The sequence below is a fragment of the Pongo abelii genome, chromosome 16 (assembly GCF_028885655.2).
Source record: "Pongo abelii isolate AG06213 chromosome 16, NHGRI_mPonAbe1-v2.0_pri, whole genome shotgun sequence".
Taxonomy (NCBI): domain Eukaryota; kingdom Metazoa; phylum Chordata; class Mammalia; order Primates; family Hominidae; genus Pongo; species Pongo abelii.
In genome coordinates, this window is record NC_072001.2 from 53,501,723 (window position 1) to 53,527,100 (window position 25,378).

The following is a 25,378-nucleotide window of genomic DNA, read 5'->3' on the forward strand; positions in this document are numbered from 1 at the left end:
GCACTTTGGGAGGCCGAGGTGAGTGGATCACCTGAGGTCAGGAATTCATGACCAGCCTGGCCAACATGGTGAAACCCCGTCTCTACCAAAAGCACAAAAATTAGCCGGGCGTGGTGGCTCATGCCTGTACTCCTAGCTACTTGGGAGGCTGAGGCAGGAGAATCACTTGAACCTGGGAGGTGGGGGTTGCAGTGAGTGGAGATCATGCCACTGCACTCCAGCCTGGGCAACAAGAGCAAAACTCCGTCTCAAAAAAAAAAACAACAAAACATTTTTAATATCAACACTACTGATTTCATTAGGAAAGTATTAGGAAGCTATAGTGCTACTGGTGTTAAAGTCAAGTTTTCCAAAATTCCAATTTTCACTTGATTCATGGTAAGGTTCTGGCAGTTTTACCCATCACTGCTTTTACTCCATCAATAAAACTCTCAATACAGTGTCTTAGTATTATAAGTTTTGACCTTATGTTATATACCCCTTGAAATTGTCCAGGGGAGACTCTCAGGGGTCTGTGACCCACCATGAGCACCACTGACCTAATTAATAATAGACCTAGGCAATGACTATCAAAAAGACAACCAGGCATGTGTTTCCTAACAGAATTATATACCCCAACCAATGAAGCATTCTTACCAAAAATTCAATACTGAATCTGATCAAGCCTTTAGACCTAACTAACAGCTAGTTTATGACATATGCAGGAAACAATCAGCAAAATCTCAAATGTAGTAAACTTTTCAGGACGAGTAAGTTGGTTCTTCAGAACATAAGCTGGGGGCAAAGATGAGACAGAAAACCTACATACTAAGAGACTTTAAAAACAAGCAATTGTTGGCTGGGTGCAATGGCTCACGCCTATAATCCCAGCACTTTGGGAGGTGAAGGCGGAGGCAGGCGGATCACTTGAGGTCAGGAGTTTGAGACCAGCCTGGCCAACATGGTCAAACACCGTCCCTACTAAAAATACAAAAATTAGCCTGGTGTGGCAGCGTGTGCCTATAGTCCCAGCTACTTGGGAGGATGAGGCAGGAGAATCATTTGAACCCGGAAAGCGAAGGTTATCACTCCACTGTACTTCAGCCTAGGCAACAGAGTAAGACTCTGCCTCCAATAAAAACAAAAAACGAGCAAGGAACTGCAATGTATGGACCTTCTGTGTCCTAATTCAAATTACTTAAAACAAATTTTTTTTAGAGCAATAATTATATATTTGACAATATTTTTGGTTAAACTTTCAGGTGTAATAATGTTATAGTTCTTAATATTTAAAAAACATATACTGACATTTATAATTAAAATGAAAGAAAAATTCCGTAATGCAGGATTACACAGAAATTCCAAGGGAAATACAAGGAGAGAGCCTAATGTTGGTTTGGACAGCACATGAAAGTGCTCCGTTCACTGGTGCTATTTACTGTTAGCCTGAAGTGTGTGGCTTTTCTGAAGAATAACCACATCCTCTCCCATCTCCATGCCCACCAGTGTGGAATAATGGGCCCCAGAAATGGAAATCTGTTTTAAGGAGTTTCCAAAGAAGTTAGAAAATCATATTCTAGAGAGGACCAGAGCCTTAGCCTGGAATTTTCCTGAGAAAAAGCTCACAGATCATTTGGGACCTTTAAATACAGATGCCTTGTTGAAACCCAGCTAGGAAGCAATAAGATCGGATATGGTAAATAAGGAGAAATTCAAAAATCCCTGTTGTGCAGACACATCATTTTCTGTAAATAATTACTTGATCTTTCTTTCAAGTGGTAAACAGCCATTTATTGAGTATTCTTGCTTTGATTGTCTACGTAAGCATGTAAGACTACAACATTATGACCCATCTTTTCAAGAGGAAGTCTGGTATTATGGAAAAACATTTTGTCATTCAGATTCTTTTTTTCTTACAGTATGCCCATCACAAACCAGGCAGCAAGCAAGGTATTGGGGTGCTACTCATCCAATGAAGTCTTGAGGGTCCCTTCCCTCTGTGAAGCATATAATCTAGTGGGGTAGACTGCTAGCTACTAACTATGAAAACAATAGTCTGACTTGAGAGTGGTGAAAGTAGAACAAGGGAGTAATTTTTGTATTTTTCTTCACATTTAAAAATATTTTCTAAACAATCCAATATAATCTTTTCTATAATTTCCAATACAATCAACATGTATTACTTGTAAAATAATAGCATACATATATCGACAGACTGAAGAAGGTATACTATTAGAGAACATTTGCAGAAAAGAATTCCACATTTTTTTTTTTGAGACGGAGTTTTGCTGTCACCCAGGCTGGAGTGCAGTGGCAGCGATCTCAGCTCACTGCAACCTCCACCTCTTGGGTTCAAGCAATTCTCCTGCCTCAGCCTCCCGAGTAGCTGGACCTACAGGCACGCGCCACCACACCCGGATAATTTTTGTACTTTTAGTAGAGATGGGGTTTCACTATGTTGTCCAGGCTGGTCTCGAACTCCTGACCTCAGATGATCCGCCCACCTTGGCCTCCCAAAGTGATGGGATTACAGGCGTGAGCCACTGCACCTGGCCGAGAATTCCACATTTTAAGACTATGGTAAAAGAGTTTTATTCTCTTCAGTAAGATGAGGTTGAGAATAAAAAATTAAAAAGATTAAGCAAATGACACTTTCACATCATAGGGTAGTAATAATAAACTTCAATAATCATTAAAAAATACTTATTGGGGATAAGAAATGTGGTTTACAAGTAAATTGTTACTTTCTAGACTTAACCCAAGAAGTTAATGGAGTAGGTGTGTTTCAGTAAAGTAACAGGAAATGGTACAGAAACCACCAATGGTCATCATGCTTGAGAGTCAATACAGCACATAATTTACAGCACAGATGAGGTTGGGTGCAGCAGTTCATGCCTGCAATTCCAGCACTTTGGGAGGCTCAGGCGAGAGGATCACTTGAGCCCAGGAATTTGAGACCAGCCTGGGCAACACAGCAAGACCCCATCTCTACAAAATATATATTTAAAATTAGTTGGGTGTTACCCAGGCATGGTGGCTCACACCTATAATCCCAGCACTTTGGGTAGCCAGGGGAGGCGGATCACTTGAGGTCAGGAGTTTGAGATCAGTCTGGCCAACAAGGTGAAACCTTGTCTCTACTAAAAATACAAAAATTAGCCAGGCATTATGGTGGGTACCTGTAATCTCAGCTACTTTGGAGGCTGAGGCATGAGAATTGCTTGATCCTGGGAGGCAGAGGTTGCAGTGAGCCAAGATTGTGCCACTGTACTCCGGCCTGGGCAACAGAGTGAGACTTCAACTCAAAAAAACAAAAATAAATAAAAATTAAAAAAATAAATAAAATTAGCTAGGTGTGGTGGCGCATGCCTGTGGTCCTACCTAATCAAGAGGCAGTGGCAGGAGGATCACTTGAGCCCAGGAGTTTACAGCTGCAGTGAGCTATGATCATGCTACTACACTCCAGCCTGGGCAACAAAGCAAGAGCTTGTCTCTTTTTTTTTTCTTTCTGAGACAGGATCTCACTCTGTTGCCCAGGTTGGAAAGCAGTGGCATGATCTCAGCTCACTGCTGCCTCAATCTCCTAGGCTCAAGTGATCCTCCCACCTCAGTCTCCCAAGTAGCTGGAACTACAGGTGCACACCATCACATCCAGCTGTTTTTGACGGAGTCTCGCACTGTTGCCCAGGCTGGAGCGCAATGGCACGATCTTGGCTCACTGCAACCTCCACCTCCTGGGTTCAAGCGATTCTCCTGTCTCAGACTCCCAAGTAGCTGGGATTACAGGCACTCACCGCCACGCCCAGCTAATTTTTTGTATTTTTAGTAGAGACAGGGTTTCACTATGTTGGTCAGGCTGGTCTCGAACTCCTGACCTTGTGATCCGCTCACCTTGGCCTCCCAAAGTGCTGGGATTACAGGCGTGAGCCACCGCACTGGGCCTAATTTTTCTATTTTTTTTTTAGCAGAGATAGGATTCTGCCATGTTGCCCAGGCTGGTCTCAAACTCCTGAGCCCAAGTGATCCACCTGCCTTGGCCTCCCGAAGTGCTGGGATTACAGGCATGAGCCACCACGCCCCACCAAGACAAACAAAACAAAACAGTATAGATGAAAGGCAGCCAGCCTGGGTTCAAATCCTACCGTTGCTACTTATTAAATAAACGTAAGAATCTTAGAGACGTTACTTTACCTCTCTAGCACCTTGACTTTCAAATCTGCAAAACAGGATAATAACACCTATTTCTTTATAACATTGTTATAAGGATTAAGTAGGTTAATATATGTGAAATACTTAGAGTAATGTCTGGTACACAGTAGGCACTAAATAAGTGTTAGCAGCCAGGTGCGGTGGCTCACACCTGTAATCCTAGCACTTTGGGAGGCCGAGACGGGTGGATCATGAGGTCAGGAGTTTGTGACCATGCTGGCCAACATAGTGAAACCCCGTCTCTACTAAAAATATAAAAATTAGGCAGGCATGGTGGCGTGTGCCTGTAGTCCCAGCTACTCGGGAGGCTGAGGCAGGAGAATCGCTTAAACCCAGAAGGCAGCGGTTGTGGTGAGCTGAGATCGCACCACTGCACTCCAGCCTAAGCAACAGAGCGAGACTCCATCTCAAAAAAAAAAAAAAAAAAGTGTAGCTACTATTATAATCCTGTGAAAATAATTAACATAAAATTAAAAATCAATAGACAGCCCATATTGCCCTTTTTTGGCCTAACAAAAAACAGATTTCTAAGAAGACAGTAAGAAATCAGTATTAATTTAAACACTGTACAGGGTAGGAGATCAAAAGCATAAGTATACAAATGGTTCATTTAAAAAAACTGATACTCAAATTGACACCCTGAAAATGTCAGATAATTTTTCAGAATGATTAAACTCACTAAACATCTGTAAACAATAAATTTATTTCATTTCTTTTAAAGATTTAATGATATACAAAACGTATATAATATCTTTAAGTAATACACTTTTTCTTTCTCCCCACCCCCAACCAATATTAAACACTATTTAAACAGCTTATCATCTCTTGCCTTGTCTGTATCTATGAGATACACTACTAAATACAAATAAGCTTTATACTGCTCCCTTCCAAATAAAAATTAAAATTAGTACCAAGGAAACAAAAGAAAAAGAAAAAAATTAAAGCATAAAACTTAGATGAAAAGCTTTTCTTGTTATTGTTCAATATTCAACAATATCTGGGGCTGTTAAATTACATTTTATTGGCATAAGGTTGCACTGCAATCTGCCAGTATCACATAATGATAATCCAACTGAATTAATTTCTTAAGTACCACAAACAGCATTCATGTTCAAATATTCCAACACAATTTTAAATATATGCAAGAGTTCATGTTTACATTCTGACTTGATATAACAATCAATAAAATCTTTGGAGAAGTATGTAAGTTCTGGGTTGTTGCTATAGATACAGATAGGGAAAAAGTACTTTAACTTTCCTCAAAAGGTAACTTCCCTTGACGAGTGAGTTAGGTTTCTGCTTTTATAATTTAGGTTATATATCAGTTTACCATGGCTTTCTTCTACTTAACAGTGACTTGATAAAACAATGTTAAAAAAACCCAATTAACATTTTTACACAATTTGGGTTCTATTTAAAAAAAAAACTGGCTCTATCTTTAAATATGGAGCCTAACCCTGATTCATAAATACCGTCCCTCTTGAAAATGGTCTTCAGTTCAGGCTTCTTATACCTCTGTGAACCTAGAATTAGAACAAGTCATTTCCCTTCCCGTGGCCAACAAGCATCTAGTTGGGAACCAGTGATATCATCACTGAACACACTAAATACACTGAGGAAAATTTTGACTGCCATTTAACCAAAAGGCTGCGTGATTTCATTTCCCTAGTTGAATGGCAATAAACCAGCTGCCAATAAAATCTGCATGGACACCTACCTTTGGTTAATGGTATTGTACCACATAAGAGAGGGCATCACCCTCATCAAAACAAAGTCAAATGAGATCCTCTGCTATACAAAGAGCCCTTTAAAAAGTTATAAATACTAATTATCAATTACCTGTAAAATTTCTCAGCTGCCAGCTCTATCCTATAGGGACTTTCTGACTGATTAGTTTAATCAGGTCAAAAGAATATTGACCTTTTAACTGTGCTGGAGTCAGCAAATTCAACTTGCATACACCTTTCTGTATTACCAAACAATTTCCTCCTGAGGGAAAAGTGACACAGTAACATTTCTGTGAGGTGCAGGCAAAACCAATGATTCAGTAATATCAATATTATAACATCAGACGAACAGAATTAGTTGATTCTGATTCTTTGGTGGAATTTCCAGGCTGAAGATTCAAATCTGAAGGCTCCTCCTGAGGAAATATAATTTTATCAGGCGTATAATCATTCCTCTTCAGATCTACATTGAACACCCACAACAATTAAAAAAAAAAAGAGAGAGAGAAAAGAAAAAAGTTAGTATTTCTTAGAAATGGAGAATTAGGAACATTTTCTTTTCTTTTCGAGACAGAGTTGCCCAAGCTCTTGTTGACCAAGCTGGAGTGCAATGGCGCGATCTCGGTTCACTGCAACCTCCACCTCCCGGGTTCAAGCGATTCTCCTACCTCAGCCTCCCAAATAGCTGGGATTACAGGCATGTACCACCATGCCTGGCTAATTTTTTGTATTTTTAGTAGAGACAGGGTTTCACCATGTTGGTCAGGCTGGTCTCGAACTCCCGTCCTCAGGTGATCCACCTGCCTCAGCCTCCCAAAGTGCTGGGATTATAGGTGTGAGCCACCATGCCCGGCTAAATTAGGAACATTTCTAATCAATTTTTCTCCAAACATGTCAGACTTGTTTTCTATCAGGTTGTTATAAATTCAGTAGTCACCAAATTTATACACATAAAAATGAAGTCATTCATTCATTCAACAAATAATTACATATTGACCATGAGTCAGAAACTCATGTAGGCGTGGGAATGTAGCAGTGAACAAACCAGACAAGGTCCCTGGTCTCAGTGAGCTTATATTCTAGTGGGTGACAAAAAATAAGCAAACAGAAAAATGACAGAATTATAAGCAGTAAAAAGTGCCTTGAAGGCAGGGTGCAGTGGCTCATGCCTGTAATCCCAGCACTTTGAAAGGCCAAGGTGGGAGAATCATTTGAGGTCAGGAGTTCAAGAGCAGCCTGGCCAACATGGTGAAGTCTCTTGTCTCTACAAAAAATACAAAAATTAGCCAGGTGTGGTGGTGAGTGCCTGTAGTCCCAGCTACTCAGAAGGCTGAGGTGGGAGGACTGTTTGAGCCCCAGTAGGCAGACATTGCAATGACCCAAGATCATGCCACTGTACTTCAACCTGGGCGACAGAGTGAGATCCTGTCTCAAAAAAAAAAAAAAAAAAAAAGTGCTTTGAAGAAAAGAGTGTAGTGAATTATAATGAGGGACAGATGGAAGATGGTATAGGGTGATTGTTTCAAACAGGTCTGGGCAGGAAAGCCAGAGGAAGAGATTTGAGTAAATACCTGAATATTGAGAAGTGAACTATCAAAGCTCTAGGAGGAGTGTTCTAGGCAGAGGGAGGGTTAACTGCAAAGACTGTCAGAAGGAAATGGACTTAGTGTGCTTTGCAAATGGTAAGAAGACAGTGTGGCTTCTACATAGTGAATGAGAGGAAAACTAGTAGAAATTGAGCTCAAGCAGCAGTTAATGGCCCAAGATTGTCAACTACAGATTGTGGGCCAAATCTGGTCTGCTGCCTGTTTTTGTAAGCAGTTTTACTGGAATGCAGTCACACTCGTTTGTTCACAGTCTATGGTTATTTCTGCACCACGACGGTAGAATTGTGTAGCTGGGACAGACCACATGGTCCACAAAGCCTAAAATATTTGCTACCTTGTCCTTTACAAAAGTTTGCTGATCTTGATTTAGAAGATACAAGCTATGATGAGAAGTACAGATACAATACAAAATCCACTGGAAGGTTTTAAGCAGTCTCAAGAAAGAAACATCATCAGATTTGTTTCAAGAACTATTCTGATGACTATGAAAACTCTTGTGAGAGGATGGGTGGCAGCAGTCCAGGAAACAAGGTGGTAGCCATGAAGACAGAGAAGAGCAGATGAATTCTAGGGAGATTTCAAAATTAGAACAGACAGAATTTGATGAACTGGCTATGAAGGGCAAGGAAAAAGAAGAATTGGATAGTTTTAGGTTTTGGACTTGAACAACTGGGTAACCATTAATAAGATGGGGATACAGAGTTCTATGTAGGGTGGTAGATGTAAATCAAGAATTTTGGATTGGACATGTTACTAAAGATGCTTTATAGCAAGCCTGCCCGACTCTCGGCCCACAGGCCACATGCAGCCCAACACAAATTCATAAACTTTCTTAAAACATGATGGCTTTTTTTTGCAATTTTTTTTTAAGCTCATCAGCTATGGTAGTTGGTAGTGATAGTGTATTTTATGTGTAGCCCAAGACAATTCTTTTTTTTTGAGACAAGGTCTTGTTGTTGCCCAGGCTGAAGTGCAGTGGCACGATCTCGGCTCACTGAAACCTCTACCTCTGGGGTTCAAGCGATTCTTGTGCCTCAGCCTCCCCAAGTAGCTGGGATTACTGGCCTGTGACACCACACATGGCCAATTTTTATATTTTTAGTAGAGACTGGTTTTTGCCATAATTGGCAAAGCTGGTCTTGAACTCCTGGCCTCAAGTGATCTGCCCACTTCGGCCTCCCAAAGTGCTGAGATTACAGGCATGAGCCATGGTGCCTGCCCAACTATTTTTCTTCCAATGTGGCCCAGGGAAGCCAAAAGGATGGACCCCTCTTCTTCAGCCTGGGTGACAGAGTGAGACTGTCTCAAAAAATAAAATAAAATAAAATAGTATCCAAGTAGAAATATAGGTAGCTGAATAGAAACAGGAGCTTGGGAAATACGTTAAGTCTTCAGACAGATTGCTATGATCAGTATATAAACATATTTATAGGTATGGGACAAGAAGAAATCACTTAAGAAGTTACAGACATATATGAAAATAGCTGCAGAACCGGAAACAATGCAGTAATATCAACATTATAAACTAACCAAGTCATGCATAAACATATATATGTATGTTTTTATTTCTAAAAAAAAAAAAAAGATACGTGTGCAGAACATGCAGGTTTGTTACATAGGTATATGTGTGCCATGGTGTAAACCCTTATATTTTTATCTCCATATAAAATATAACTGATACTCAGAATATGAACTAATTTTTTTTAAAAATAAAAATATTTGACCTCACTGAATCATAAACTGTTAATTTTAATCTAAGAAACAGCCTATATTAAATAATCCAAACATATTTGCAACTGTATTAATTATTTTTGATAAATTTTAAATTCAAGACTATGTCAGTATGGCTTTAGGAATACAAGCTAATCTGCAATTATTGTACAAAGAACAGTGGAGAGAAACACAATTATAGCTCATCTTAATTATATTGTTAACTAGTAAGTGTATCAATGAGCAAATCATCTCAACTTTAATTATATAATCTAGAAAATGAAGGATCTGGGCCAGATTGCTTTTTTTTTTTTTTTTGAGATGGAGTCTCACTCTGTCTCACAGTGGTGCAATCTCTCCTCACTGCAACCTGTGCCTCTCGGGTTCAAGCAATTTGCCTGCCCCAGCCTCCCAAGTAGCTGGGATTACAGGCACCCACCACCACGCCCAGCTAATTTTTGTATTTTTAGTAGAGATAGGGTTTCACCATGTTGGCCAGGCTGGTCTTGAACTCCTGACCTCAAATGATCTGCCCTCCTCAGCCTCCCAAAGTGCTGGGATTACAGGGGTACCATGCTGGCTTAAAAAATAGAAACTGTTTAGATTTAAAACAAAATCAAGAACCTAAGTATACGCTGTCTATAAGAAACCCACCTTAAATATAATTATATATAGATGTGTGTGTGTGTATGTTTTGAAAAAAAGATTGGCAAAAGGTATATGATGAAAACATTAATCAAAAGATAGCTGGAGTGGTTATGTTAATATTAGAAAAAGTATACATCAAAATAAAGAAAATTACCATGATATTATTAATACACAATGACAAAATAATCAATTCGCCAAGAAGACATTAACAATAGTATATGTGTATGCATCTAAGAACAACGCCTCAAAACACATGAAGGAAAAACTGATAGAACTGAAAAGCAAGACAGACAAATCCAATTATATTTGGAGACTTCCTTTCTAGTTAATCAATAGAACTAATACACAGAAAACCAGCAAGGATATAAGAAATCTGAACACTAGCAACAAACTTTCTTTAATTAATATTTACAGAATACTCCATCCAACAATAGCAGAATATATATTACTTTCCAAAGCACATGGAATGCTCAGAGACCATAAACTTTTTTTTTTTTTTTTTTTGAGATGGAGTCTTGCTCTGTCGCCCAGGCCAGAGTGCAGTGGCGCGATCTTGGCTCATTGCAACCTCTGCCTCCCCGGTCCCAGTGAGTCTCCTGCCTTGGCTTACTGAGTAGCTGGGATTACAGGCGCCCACCACCACACCCAGCTAATTTTTGTATTTTTTAGTAGAGATGGGGTTTCACTATGTTGGCCAGGTTGGTATCGACCTCCTGACTTCAGGTGATCCACCTGCCTCAGCCTCCCAAAGTGCTGGGATTACAGGTGTGAGCCACCGAACCCAGCTCCATAAACTTGTAAGGTTAAAAAAAATTTAATTGAAATAGTACAAAGTATGTTTCTTTTAAAATAGAATTAAGCAAGAAATCAATAAAAGACATTTGGAAAATTTTAAAGTATTTGAGAACTAAACAAGACACTTCTAAACAATCCATACATAAAAGAGGAATAACAACTGAAATTATAACTATTTTAAAGTAAATAAAAATGAAAATAAAATATACCCAAATTTGAGAGATGGAGCTAAAACAATGCTTAGAGGGAAAATTATAGCACTAAATCTCTTGTTAGAAATAAAGATCTGAGGCTGGGCGCAGTGGCTCACGCCTGTAATCCCAGCACTTTGCGAGGCCGAGTCGGGTGGATCACGAGGTCAAGAGATCAAGACAATCCTGGCCAAAATGGTGAAACCCTGACTCTACTAAAAATAACAAAATTAGCTGGGTGTGGTGGCACGCACCTGTAGTGCCAGCTACTCTAGAGGCTGAAGCAGGAGAATCGTTTGAACCTGGGAGGTGGAGGGTGCAGTGAGCAGAGATTACACCACTGCACTCCAGCCTGGTGACACAGTGAGACTCCATCTCAAAATAAATAAATAAATAAATAAATAAATAAATAAATAAATAAATAAAATAAAGATCTGAGATTCAATAATCTAAGTTTCCACTTTCATAAACTAGAAAAAGAACAAACTAAACCTAAAGCGAGTATAAACATGGAAATAATAAAAAGAATAAATCAAATAAATTGAAAACAGAAAAGCAACAGTAAAACAATGACAACGAAAACTGATTCTTTGAAGGTATCAATAAAATTGATAAACCTCTAGCCAGGCTGATCAAGAAACAAAGAGCACAGACACAAATTGCCATAAGGAAAAAGGGGATTTGCCACAGACCTAACGGATATTAAAAAGATAGTAACAGCATAAATAACTTTATGCCCCCAAATTTGACAATTAAAAAAAAAAATGGACCAATTCCTTAAAAGACACAAACTACCAAAACTCACTCAAAAAGAACTGATAATCAACAGTCCTATCTCTATTAAACAAATTAAATGCTTAAGTTTTTTTTTATTTTTTATTTTTTAAAATTATTATTTTTTATTATTATACTTTAAGTTTCAAGGTACATGTGCACAATGTGCAGGTTTGTTACATATGTATACATGTGCCATGTTGGTGTGCTGCACCCATCAACTCGTCATTTAGCATTAGGTATATCTCCCAATGCTATCCCTCCCCGTTCCCCGCTAAATGCTTAGTTTAAAACCATGTGACAAAGAAAACTTCAGGCCAAGATGGTTTGACTGGAAAATCCCATCAAACATTCACGGTAGGGACAATATCAATTCTATACAATCTATTCCCAAAAATAAAACTTATTTTATAAGTATTATCCTAACACTAAAAGAAAACAAACATAGTGCCCCATAAAAGAAACCTACCACAGACCCAATGTTCTTCATGAACACAGATGCAAAATCCTCAACATATTATTGAAAACTGAATCTAACAATAAATAAAAAAGATATGTATCACAACAAAGTGTGGTTTGTCCTAGGAATGCAATACTGGCTCAACATTAAAAAAACAATCGATGTAATACACTATATTAACCTATTAAAGGAGAAAAACCACATGATCATACCAAAAGATGCAGGAAAAAAAAATCTGACAAAATTCAATATCCATTCAAGATAAACATTCTCAAGAAACAAGGAGTAGGCCGGGCGTGGTGGCTCACGCCTGTAATCCCAGCACTTTGGGAGGCCGAGGCGGGCGGATCACAAGGTCAGGAGATCGAGACCACGGTGAAACCCCGTTTCTACTAAAAATACAAAAAAAAATTAGCCGGGCGCGGTGGCGGACACCTGTAGTCCCAGCTACTCAGGAGGCTGAGGCCGGAGAACGGCGTCCATCCTCCGGGAGGCAGAGCTTGCAGTGAGCGGAGAACGCACCACTGCACTCCAGCCTGGGCGACAGAGCAAGACTCTGTCTCAAAAAAAAAGAAACAAGGAGTAGAAGGAAATTTCTTCAGCCTCATAAAGTGCATCTACAAAATCCTTACAGTTAACATCACCTTAATAGTGAAAAGACAGAATGCCTTCCTCTTAACATCAGAAACAAAGCAAATTATGTTTACTCTCACTACACCCATTCTATACTGTGCTGGAAATCCTTGCCAGTGCAAAAAGTCAAGAAAAAAAAAAAAAAAGATACACAGGTTGAAAAGAAAGAAACTGTCTTTATTGTCTACACAAAAAAAATCCCGAGAAGTCTATTACAAAAAGCTCCTAAAAAAGAGTTATGCAACGTTGCAGGGACATATGCTCAAAAAAATCAATGGCATTTCTGTATACTAGCAATAAATAAAAAACAAATTTTAAAAAATAGTACCATTTACATACCTAATAATGCTTATTATATGGCTGGTACTAAGTATCTCACAAAACCAACTCATTAAGTCCTCAAAAACTCCTTGGTGATGTAGGTATTCTCTGGAGCCATGCATCCTGGCTCTCAAGTCTAAGCCCTTAACTATTACAATACTGGGCATATTAAGTGGGACTTTCAAAAATACACAAGGGCTGGGCGTGGTGGCTCACGCCTGTAATCCTAGCACTTTGGGAGGCTGAGGCAGGTGGATCGCTTGAGCCCAGGAATTCGAGACCAGCCTGGGTGACATGGCAAAACCTCATCTCTACAAAAAATTAGCCAGGTGTTGTGGCACGTGCCTGTAGTCCCAGCTACTTGGGAGGCTGAGGTGGGAGGATAACTTGAGCCTGGGAGGTGGAAGCTGCAGTGAGCTGAGATCGCACCACTGCACTCCAGCCTGAGCAACAGAGTGAGACCCTGTCTCAAAAACAAACAAACAAACAGCTCAAGGGTGGGTCCCAGACATGTAATTTTTTTTTAAATTTAACTTTTAAAAGAGACGGGGTCTCACTATGTTGCCCAGGCTGAAGTAGGCACTACAGCTTTGAACTCCTGAGCTCAAGCGATCCTCTGGTATCAGCCTCCTGAGTAGCTGGGACTACAGGCATGTGTCACTGCTCCTGGTAGGGTAATTTTTTTTTTTAAAAGTTCCACAGGGGACTATGATGCACGTCAAAGAGAGACAACCACGGGTTTGTGCTTTAACTAACAATTAAATAATAACTTGTAACTCTCTGCATACAAAGATGATGTTAATATCATGAGACAATATATTTACAGTTCCTGTTCCTGCTTGATCAAATAGCCTTTTCTCAATTCTTCTGCAAGGCTAACTTGAAGGTCTATTCATTCTCCAAATAAAGGCAAATACGTTAGTTTCCCAGGATCATTCCCTGACCTGGGTTTGAGTTAAGGGACCCGCTTACATGTTCTATACCACTCTGTTCTGTTTTTTCCTCTCTCTTGGCATTTATCAGTCCTGTAACTCCCTGCTAATCTTGTCAATATTCAACATGAGGCTAAACTCCATGAGGACAGAGACATAGCTGTCTGGTTCGATATTCTACTTTCAACACTGAGCACAATTCCTGGCATTCTGCAGACACATACTATATTAAATTAATGAACTTTGTATAAAGAAAGAAAGAAAACACAGATTCATTTATAACCAACAATATGTATTTGCAAAGGAGCTGCTGAGGCTGGCACAATTAGGGACCATTATATTAAACATTTGTACCTCTGGCCTTATGAGGTATTGTAGTAACCAAGTTTTGTAACAATTTATATACTATACTGATTAAGAAATTTTTTACCTGGAAGTTTAAGCTTTCTACAGCAAGAATTACAGTGATGTTTTGCTCTGAAGTTTTTAATTGCATCTTCTCCTAGATTTGCTGGGCCAAAAACCATATCACAGGATCTGTAGAATTGGTAATTAAAAAAAAAAAAAACAACCAAAAAAGGGGCAGTTTATGCAGGTACAAATATAAAATGTGAAATTATGCCTTAATGAAATAGTTAAAACTTATTACCTCTTTTCTTCTGCTTTTATCACAGATGGGTCAGTCAAATTTTCACCAACACCTTTGTATGTGTATATAAAAAAGACAAATAATTTATATTATATAATTGACATAAATACTGACATCTGCATAATAAAAATCATCTTAAGAGATGTTATAGTATCTCAATCATTACAATGTTAAACTATTCAAGGAGTGTAGTTCTTCTCTTTTGATATTTCATAACTTGATTTATGACCCTGGCATTCTACAGGGAGAGGCATATCTCCTTGTAATGTGAACAAGAGTTAAACGCCAGAGTTGGTAGGTAGGCATTAAGTTCCTTATCCTACAGCACCAAGGATGCAAATACCTCCTTACTTGTAAAAGGTCTGGTCAATCTGCCCTTGTTTCATCTTAGTTAGCAAAGAACAATTTGGTACATGAAGGAATAATCCATAGGACTTTAAAAGTGTTTGGGATTGGCCAGGGCAGTGGCTCACGCCTGTAATCCCAGCACTTTGGGCGGCCAAGGCAGATGGATCACCTGAGGTCAGGAGTTCGAGACCAGCTTGACCAACATGGTGAAACTTCATCCCTTAAAAAAAAAAAAAAAAGTTAGCCGGGCGTGGTAGGGGGCGCCTGTAGTCCCAGCTACTTTTGGGAGGCTGAGACAGCAGAATCGCTTGAACCCGGGAGGTGGAGGTTGCAGTGAGCCAAAATCGTACTACTGCGCTCTAGCCTGGGCAACAGAGTGAAATTCGTCTCAAAAACAAAAACAAAAACAAAAACAAACAAACAAAACAACAACTGTTTGGGATTTAAGGGAAAAAAACCACACACATTAACACATACCACATTTTCTTGCAAAACATTCACGTAACACAAAGAGTAAGACTGTGAAGATCTTTCTTCACCTCCAGCCCTCTCCAGAAGTATTATGATTAAATCTTTCCAGTCTCTTATATATTCATGTGTGTATATATAAACACATACACACACACACACACTTAATACCTACTGATATTTTGAATAATCACAAATATTTAACCCATTAGAACAAAATCTAATAAAATGGTTCAATTTCACAAAAGGAAAAACCAGAATTAAAACACAATACTATTTTCCATCCAATAGAATGGCAAACATTAAGAATATTCAATACTGGAAAGACTGTAGAGAAGCGGGAACTTCCGTAGAATGCTGAGTATGATTTCTGATAAGCTTTTGGGAAAGTAATCTGGCAGTTGTTATTAAAATTAAAATTGTACTAATCTCTTTTCTAAGCCAATTTAGGAACTCACTTTATGGAAATAAAAGTAGCAGTGCATGAGAATGGTTTGCTGCAAGCACTGTTTGTAGAAGCAAAAAACTAGAAGTAGAGTGAATGTCTATCAACACAGATGTAAATCATGCTATAGCTGCTACACTATAGACTATCACGCAGCTTACTAAAGAAATAACTCTAGAAAATGCCCATGATATATCGTTAGGCAGAAAAAAAAAGTGGAAAAAAAAAAATCTCATGATCCCAGTTGGGGTAAAACCAACACAACAAAACAAAATAATAAAAAAGAGGGAAAAAAGTCTCCATTTGTGTATATGTCTTCAAAGAAGTAGAGAAATAAAAAAGATGGGAACACTTTGTTCTTTATATATTGCTACACTGTTTAACTTGTAATCATCTAAGATATTCCTATGTAAAAATTGTTCAATAAACATTATGTTGAGATGGAATCTACTCGGTGAAGATACCGTGAACATTGTTCAAATCACAACAAGGGATTTAGAATATACATAAACTTTGTTGATAAAGCAGCAGGGTTTGAGAGGGTTCACTCCAATTTTGAAAGAAGTTCCACTGTGGGTAAAATGCTATCAAATGGCATTGCGTGCTAAAGAAAAGTCTTTCATGAAAGGAAGAATCAATTAATGTAGCAAACTTCACTGTGGCCAGAAGAGTGGCTCATGCCTGTAATCCTAGCACTGTGGGAGGACTGCTTGAGGCCAGGAGTTCAAGACTAGCCTGACCTACCTAGTTAGACACCCATCTCTACAAAAATTTTTTAAAATTAGCTGCGTGCAGTGACGTGAGCCTGTATTCCCAGCTATGCAGGAGACTGAGGCAGGAGGATGGCTTCAGCCCAAGGAGTTTGAGGTTGCAGTGAGTTGTGATTGAGCTACTGCACTCCAGCCTGGGCAACAGAAAGAGACCCTGCCTCTATTTTTAAAAAAAAGGAAGAAAAAGAAATTGCTGCACTCGTCGCAAACTTTGGCAACTACCAGTTAGCAGTCATCAACATGGAGGCCAGACCCTTCACCAGGAAAAAGACTACAACTTGATGAAGGCTTAGATGATTCTTACTATTTTTTAACAATAAGGTATTTTTAAATTAAGGTATGTACACTGTTCTTCATACACAATGCTATCACACACTTTAGACTACAGTATAGTGTAAATATAACTTTTATATGTACTGCAAATCCAAAAAATTCATGTGATATGCTTTATTGCAATATTTGCTTCGTTGCAGTGGTCTGGAACTGAGCCTGCAGTATCTCTAATGTATGCTTGTAATTTTTAAACTTAATTGGATTGGCCTAACTCATAATGGACATCAGACAGTTTTTCACTACATACACCACCATAATCATTTTTATAAAGATATGAACTACTGAAAAAAGTGTAGTTGTTTTTACATAGATTTTCATTCTTGAGCTGAATCAATACCTGTTTGCTTTTCAACAAATCTTTTATATTTATACCTGTACACTAAAGAGTCACTGAGTAATAAACATTCTAAACAATTGTTCTCACGTGATTTAAAATCTGGTCTGTGTTTACATTTGAAATTAAGTCTGCTCTTCAGGCAGAAAAATTATGGAAGCCATAATGAAGAGAAGAGCTCGCAACTTGCTCAATTTAACTTTCCCTTGACTCACTGCGAAGTTCAGCAGACATTACTCCAAGCAAACCTGCCCTCTTGCAGTCACCATTTCTTTTTTTTCTTTCACATGTATGAAAGTCTTTTTTCTTTTATATGTACGAAACACAGTCTATCTGCTAAGATGGCTATGAGCAATTTTTCCCTCTATAGATGCATGTCGTTCTACCCGTCAACTGCTGAATCTACTTCGCCTCCCTCTGAATGTGGGCTACCCTTTTAAGTTGCCTTGATCAGTAAAATGTGGCAGAAGGCATCTCAATCCTGGGCCTAGCCTTAAGAGTTTCTGCCTTCTCTCTAGAAGCCAGCTGCTATGTAAGAAGTCTAAATACCTGAAACTACCATGCTGTGAGCAAGCCCAAGCTAGCTAGCCATGTAGACAGAGAACACTAAAGAATTGAGGAATTTAGTTGACAGTGAACAGAGACCTCAGACACTTGACTCCAGTCAAGCTGTTCAATGTCTCCAGCCATTCCACTCTTTTGAGGTGACAGCAGAGAGAGACAGTCCCACTATGTCCCATCCAAATTTCTGAATGAAAGAACTATAAGGAAATAAAATGGTAGTTGTTTTAAATCCACTAAATTTTTAGGTAGTTTAGTTCACAATAACAGGTAACATAAACACCAGGAATAATAGAGGTATTTGTTATTTTTAAAGAAACGGTCTTTATACTTTTGAAATACTAGACTGCATATCTTAGAATAGGGAATTTTTACATGTTTTTGCTTATCAAAACATCTGTATTATCTTAACAACAATTTAGATAGCCAGGCCGGGTGTGGTGGCTCACGCCTGTAATCCCAGCACTTTGGGAGGTTGAGGCGGGCAGATCACAAGGTCAGAAGCTCAAGACCAGCCTGGCCAACATGGTGAAACCTTGTCTACTAAAAATACAAAAATTAGCTGGGTGTGGTGGCAGGCGCCTTGTAATCCCAACTACTCGGGAGGCTGAGGCAAGAGAATTGCTTAAATCCGGGAGGCGGAAGTTGCAGTCAGCTAAGATTGCACCACTACACTCCAGCCTGGGTGACTGAGCAAGACTCCCTCTGGGGGTGGGGGAGGGGGCGGGGGAACGAAAAAAAGCCAGATTCTATTACTCAAGGCCCTGATGGCTATATGCTATGACTGTGATTAACTTGCTTTTTTATAGCTTCTATTGGCCTAAGATTTTATTTATCTATAAATTAGCAGATTCTGTATATTATAACATGAATAGGTGAGAACCTACTGCAGAATTTCACCTTAGCAATATTTTAATAAATTTACCTTGCAAATCAAGTACCAGTAACTCCCCTCTTGTATATTCGTAAGTCCAGTGGCTAAAGGCTAGCATGATCTCTTCCAGAGTATTAGTTGGAATAATCTCATCTCCATTATTATTGTTGTATTTTCTAAATTCTCCAGTCATACATTCTTCCACAGCAAACCACTGTCCTGCTGAATGGCAATACAGCAGGAAAACTTCAAGGAACCTTATAAAAAATAGTTATAAATATTACTAGCAGTTTTGTTAATAAAATTCTAACTGATCTACAAAATGGATAATTAAATATTCAACATCAAAAATGAAGGTCAAAAGGGACTGCTATCCATATAATAAAAGATCCAAGAAAAAAATTAAAGATTTACCTTGGAGAATATGGTATGGATTTGGGTTTCATTTGATTAAAGGCAAATGTAAGCTTTTGTGCTGCTCTCTGTTGTTGAATTTCCTATAAAAGGAAGGGTGGGGAGAACCCTTGTTTAATATTTAAACTAAGATTATATTTGGCTTATTGATATTTCAGTAGTTAAAATATAAAGCTTAAATTATGTTCCACTATTAAACATTCACTGACACTTACTCTCAGACAGAGATGCAGAACTGTATCTTCTTTATAAATACTTGACCATGTATTAATCACCTCTGGAAGAAAAGATTTGATAATATAAAGATGCCCTGATTTGAGGATATCATGTTCTGACCAGGTACACTGTACTTTGACAGCTCTTCGTAAACCTCCGCCCATCTCCTCTTTGCTTAAAAACTCTATTTTGGCACAGAGGCCTAGTTGTGACCAAGAAGACATGCTGTTATTTAGTATGTTGGGTGAACTCTCTTCCAAACGATACACTGTGACAGGCTCCCCTGCAACACGAATGGAAACAGTTTAAGATTCAATTGTGACTTTTTAAAAACGACAAAGTAAAATAAAAATTAGCAGGCATCTTTAAGTAAGGAACAGAAGATAAAATGGACCAAGATGTAGTTTTATAAAATGAAATTTAATAGCAATAGGTAGGAAATCAAGGATACTTTCATAATATCTTTGAATTCATGTGTAATGTTAGGCATTTTTGAAATTCTGAGCATTTTAGAGAAAACCTTTAAAAAAGCAACTAAAATTCTACACACTTCTGAATTAAACTTAGAAGTTAGAGCTATCTGTTTCATGGACACTGTGATGTCAATTTATATACATTACTAGATAGTGGATCAAGAACTTTTTAGAATTAGAATATATTGTTGCTTCTGAATATGCCAGTAATGGAGAAATTCAATAATTCTGATGCTTCCCTTCTTCTATTCAAACATACCTCACCCTTGTGGTAGTCAGATTAATCAAGAATTTATTTGAAATCGATACTTCTTAATGTAATCCCACCCACATTCTATATTATAGCTAAAAATCATTAAAGGGTTAATTTTCACTTCTATTTATTTCTTTAATTTTTGGATTTACCTCTTGGAGGCACAGGTGTAAATGGAATGCTCTGTGATAACCTCATCAAGTTATTTCTTTCCACAGCTGCATAAAATGAGAGAGAAATGATGAAATCTGTAAAGGTTCAAAATACTATTAAATTTTGTTTTTAATATTACTGACCTGAATAATAGTAATTTGTATCCATAGCTGGCTTAAATGGAGAAGTGAGACCTAGAATGGCAAATAAACAAACGAGACCATTTAAAAAGTACTAGTACAGCAAAAATTTTAACCCGGATATTCTCATAATATCATTTTGAATTTCCATTGTGTAACTGTTCTTCACAAAAACAAAAAATTAGGGATAAAGTATGTCCACTGTGCTATATTACCCTATTTAATTATGCCAGATTAGTGAGAGCTGTGCATTTAGACACCTACAAGTGAAGAGCACATTATGCTGCACACTATCCTAACTCCTGCCATAAACTCACTCCTCCCATACCTCCCACTCAAAAAGAAAAATCTCTCTTTGATTCTGATGTTTGGGGGTTGGGGACTGTAGCCATGTAACTATTTTAGCAGGTCTACCATGAGAGGATGAACCTCTGGAATGTGAAATATACCCATCAAAAGCCCTTCCCCCATCTTTTTGTGTGTGTGTGGAATTGACCTTTAAATGTTGCAAGAAGACAAAGACAAGTCAAATCTGCTATGTGCTAAGTTTCTAGAACACAAATAAAAAGAAACCTACTGTCTTGCAGGAAAAGGAAGTTAGCCAACAGTTTTAATACTGTATAATATAAAAATATACTTTAAAAATGTGTATATACACATACATGTGTGCACATATTGTATGACTGTACAGAAGGAGTACCTAATGCCTTCTGGTTGAGAAGACGTCAAAGGCTATCTCAGAGTAAGAGAAGGGGGAAGACTGACCTATAGTGCTTTTTGGACATACACCCACCCAGATGCCACTCCAAAATATTCTAATTCTGTAGGTATGTGTCATCATAGAAATGATTCTCTACAAATGATCTGAATATGCAGCTAAGACTACAAATTAATGAGCAAGAGTACAGGGATAACTGCAGGAGGTGAAGCTACAGAAACAGGGAATATCAAATTGTTAAGAGGAGGCCAGGCACAGTGGCTCACACCTGTAATCATTAACACTTTGGGAAGCTGAGGTGGAAAGACTGCTTTGGGGCCAGGAGTTCAAGACCAGCCCGGATAACATGGCAAGGCCCCATTATCAACAAAAAAGATTTTTAAAAGTAGCTGGGCAAGGTGGCACCCACCTGTGGTCCCAGCTACTCAGAAGGCAGAGGTGGGAGGATTGCTTGAGCCTAGGAGGTTGAGGCTGCAGTGAGCAAAGACTGTGCCACTGCACTCCAGCCTGGTGACAGACAGATCCTGTCTTTGGCAGGGGGTGGGAGGGGGGTGGGGGGCATGGAATGAAGAGCCTAAAGTGTGTGTGGGGGGAATTAAAAGCCTAATATGTCATGTTAAGGAAGAACACTGGATTTTATTAAACAACAATGGGGAAAAAATGTAAAGTGGAGGAGTGACCAGATCACATCTTTTAGAAAAATCAGGCCAGGTGCGGTGGCTCTCGCCTGTAATCTCAGCACTTTGGGAGGTGGAGGTGGGCAGATCATGAGGTCAGGAGTTAGAGACCAGCCTGGCCAACATGGTGAAATCCCGTCTCTACAGAAAGACAGAAATTAGCCGGATGTGGTGGTGGGCGCCTGTAATCCCAGCTACTCGGGAGGCTGAGGCAGGAGAATTGCTTGAACCTGGGAGGTGGAGGTTGCAGTGAGCCAAGATCACACCACTGTACTCCCTACTCCAGCCTGGGCGACAGAGCAAGACTCCTTCTCAGCCGGGGGCGGGGAAGGGTGGCAGAATAGAACATTGATGAGAAGTAAAACTACAGGCAGGGACCCCTAACTGGTATAACCACTTTGAAAACCTATTTGGTAGTAATTACCAAATGTGAACACATGCTAACTCTGACTCAGCAATTCCACTCCTAGGCATATGCCAATAATAAATAAATACATATGTTTATCAAACAACATGAACAAGAATGCTTATAGCAGCAAGTCATAATAGCCATACAGTGGAAGCTACTGAAATGACCACCAAATAGCAGAATGGATAAGTATATTCAATATATTTACGTAAGGAAATTTTATATAGTAGTGAGAATGCACAAATTACCACTATCCACAGCAATATTGATTAATTTTATAACAATATGTTAAGAGGAAGAAGACACAAAACAGTATATACTGTACAATTTCATTTATATAGCCAATATGCACATACATGCAAACACTCACACATGCATATACACCCCAAAATAGGTGAAACTATTGTTTTAGGGGCAGGGACTCTAAGAAGTAGAAACAAAGGAATGGGGATATAGGCAAAATTGTTTTTAGGTGCTGATTACATGGCTATACTTACTTTGTAAGAATTCACTGAATTCTGCACTATTCTGTATGCACTATACACTTCGATAAAAGGTTGACAAAGTAATGGTCTAAACTGAAAGGAGCAGTGGGATGTATACTGGAGGATGGATTTTAGAGACATGTAGGAAGTAAATGCAACAGGACTTTGTGAGAACAAAGTCAAGGTGGTCAAGAATAACTCAGCAGACTACAAGTTTCATTTGTTAAAACACACAGAATATTAGAAAAGGAGCAGGCTGTATAGCAGAGACCAAGTAGCAGGGAGGAAGTGTGACAGTAAAGAGATCATCATTCACAGGGTGGTTCGTGTGTTTGTGAAACATCTATAGTAAGGAGAAAGTATATGAGGGAAGAACTCTTCAATACCTTGGCTTTTTCTAGCTTGAAGTCTAAAATGTCTTACCTAGAATAATGTGGTGTTTGCTATAACAGATCATGTAAGATTCTCATTTTTTTCACATTAAATCTACCACACAGACTCACCATTTAATGTTCCTTCTTCAGATGGCCTAAAGAAACACCAAAAAATATAGTATAAGCTGTGCTATGATTTAAGTTTTGGCTATCATTTAATTTTTTGATTTTATACAATTATTATATAAAAAATATTATTAAGGAAATTCTGATATTGATTCCCTTTGAGTATTTGCCACTTCCCTTAAGCCAATCCCAATCCATATATAGATACATATATTTATACATATATACATCCATATGTATCTACTTATTAATAACTTGTATCTCCAATTTATGCCTAAATATTATTAGTAGTTTGGTGCCAAATCGAAGGCTCTATACTAATAAACTATTTCATAACTTCTGTATTTGTGGAGATTCATTCCAGTACTGTAACAATACATTGAGATGACTTTGCAGGATGCTAGAAATATTTCAATAGAATTGATGGACAAAGAACTGAGAGAAAAGTAAGTAGATGTCATTTTGCCTCTTAGTTTCTAATGTTGAAAAATATTTCTCCTAATGTTAACTGTATTTATTTATAACAACATATACTGGCACCAAATGGAGGTTCTTTTACTTCCAAGGATTCCAGTGTCAATTAGACACATAGGTAGAGTGGAAAAGAGAACAGAATGAGAATAAAGGAAAACGGGTTAGAGACTTAGCACTTTCATTACACAGCTATGTAGCCTTGCTCAGGAATGAAAGGACCAGATCCAGAAAGGACCTTGGGAGTAGACAACCTTGTCTCTTTCCAGCTCCTACATTCTATTTGACCCTGTTGTTTCCTGCTGATTTTCACCTTAATAGAAACATTTTCTTACAAAAAGTATTTTGAACCTAACATCATTCCTTTGCCTGCTGCTAATCAATCACTCTTTTCTCAGCACTCAAAGGGTTGCCACTCAGCTCCACCTTTATGGGTAATTCTCAGGGTCAGCATTCTGCAAGACAATGTTCTGTTGTTAGACACCAGAATTAACACCAACTTGAAGTACCTATTTTGTACTTACATCCTATGGCTTTGGTTATAAAAGAAAATATTCCTTGAAGAGGTCTGACTATAGGTGGGCCTTCCAAATGCCATTCCAGGGTCAGGAAACTCAATTTGAGCAGCTGCTTATCCTGTGGCCCAGGTTTATTTTCTTCTCTATATATTCAGATTTATTTATTTTCTTTTTTAAAAAAAATTATTTGTTTTGAGACTAGGTCTCGCTGTTGCCCAGGCTGGAGTGAAATGGTACAATCACGGCTCACTACTCCTGCGCTCAAACAATCCTTCTGCCTCAAGCCTCCTGAGTAGCTGGGACCACAAGTGCACACCACTATACCCAGCTAATTTAGAGATGGGGTCTATGTTTCTCAGGCTGGTCCCCAACACCTGGGCTCAAGCGATCCACCCACCTTGGCCTCCCAAAGTGCTGGGATCACAGGTGTGAAGCACCATGCCTGGCCCAGATTTATCTCTGATTCACAGAAGGGGAAAAACACTGCAGAATAATAATTTCCCCCAAATTGGCTTCTCTGCTCAAGAAATCCATATGAGAGAGTAACTCCACCATGCTTCCAGTATCAGGTGGGTGTCAAAACAAGACTTTTTTTTTTTGCATATCCTTTGGAATTCTACAACACTAATTCCTAGGATGGAAACACAGAGATTATCTTAGATTTGTCTTTACCCTTATGTCTAATATGTACTAAAAAGTTTTACTTTCTGGGGACAATAACCTGTCAGATTGCCTATAGTTTCCACTTTTGGTTTTGGATTACCACATCAGCTTTCTAGTGGATCTTCCTGTATACAGGCTTTCTAATGTATACTGTGTATTACTGCTCTAATCATCAAAGTGCTTTCCAAAAGCAGATGCAAGGTTTGACTAGAATGATGGATAGAGAAATCAAGCAAGTACAAAACTAAAGTCTCAAACTAGGTCTCTCAACAAATGTATTCAGGAATAAGTTAGAAACAGGACTAAATAATAAAATCAGAATTGTATCACTATTAGGAAGACCTTAGTAGAGTTATAATTATAGTACAACTATATGAAAATAATAAATTTTAACTTATATATTAACTCATCATAAACTTGTTCCCCTAATCTCATCTATGTGAAGAGAGGAGATGCTAGAATAAATAATCATCACTCATAAAGAAATGTTAAAGAGATGATGCAAAGAGCAGGAAAAAAG

The 25,378-nt window shown here is 38.5% G+C and overlaps 1 protein-coding gene across 3 annotated transcripts in view; it reads right to left on the reverse strand.

Annotated features, from left to right (window-relative positions):
* Positions 1-4,872: 4,872 nt before the first annotated feature.
* TRPM7 (transient receptor potential cation channel subfamily M member 7) overlaps positions 4,873-25,378 on the reverse strand; it is a 128,905-nt gene continuing 108,399 nt past the window's right edge. For all 3 annotated transcript variants that reach the window (XM_002825444.6, XM_054531466.2, XM_054531467.2), the window contains 9 exons: positions 23,210-23,235; positions 20,421-20,471; positions 20,277-20,342; positions 19,398-19,681; positions 19,183-19,265; positions 18,820-19,025; positions 14,636-14,687; positions 14,417-14,523; positions 4,873-6,378 (listed from right to left, as the gene is read on the reverse strand). In XM_002825444.6, coding sequence (XP_002825490.3) covers positions 6,248-6,378; positions 14,417-14,523; positions 14,636-14,687; positions 18,820-19,025; positions 19,183-19,265; positions 19,398-19,681; positions 20,277-20,342; positions 20,421-20,471; positions 23,210-23,235 — 1,006 coding nt within the window. In that variant the 3' untranslated portion in view covers positions 4,873-6,247. The remainder of the gene's footprint in view (positions 6,379-14,416; positions 14,524-14,635; positions 14,688-18,819; positions 19,026-19,182; positions 19,266-19,397; positions 19,682-20,276; positions 20,343-20,420; positions 20,472-23,209; positions 23,236-25,378) is intronic.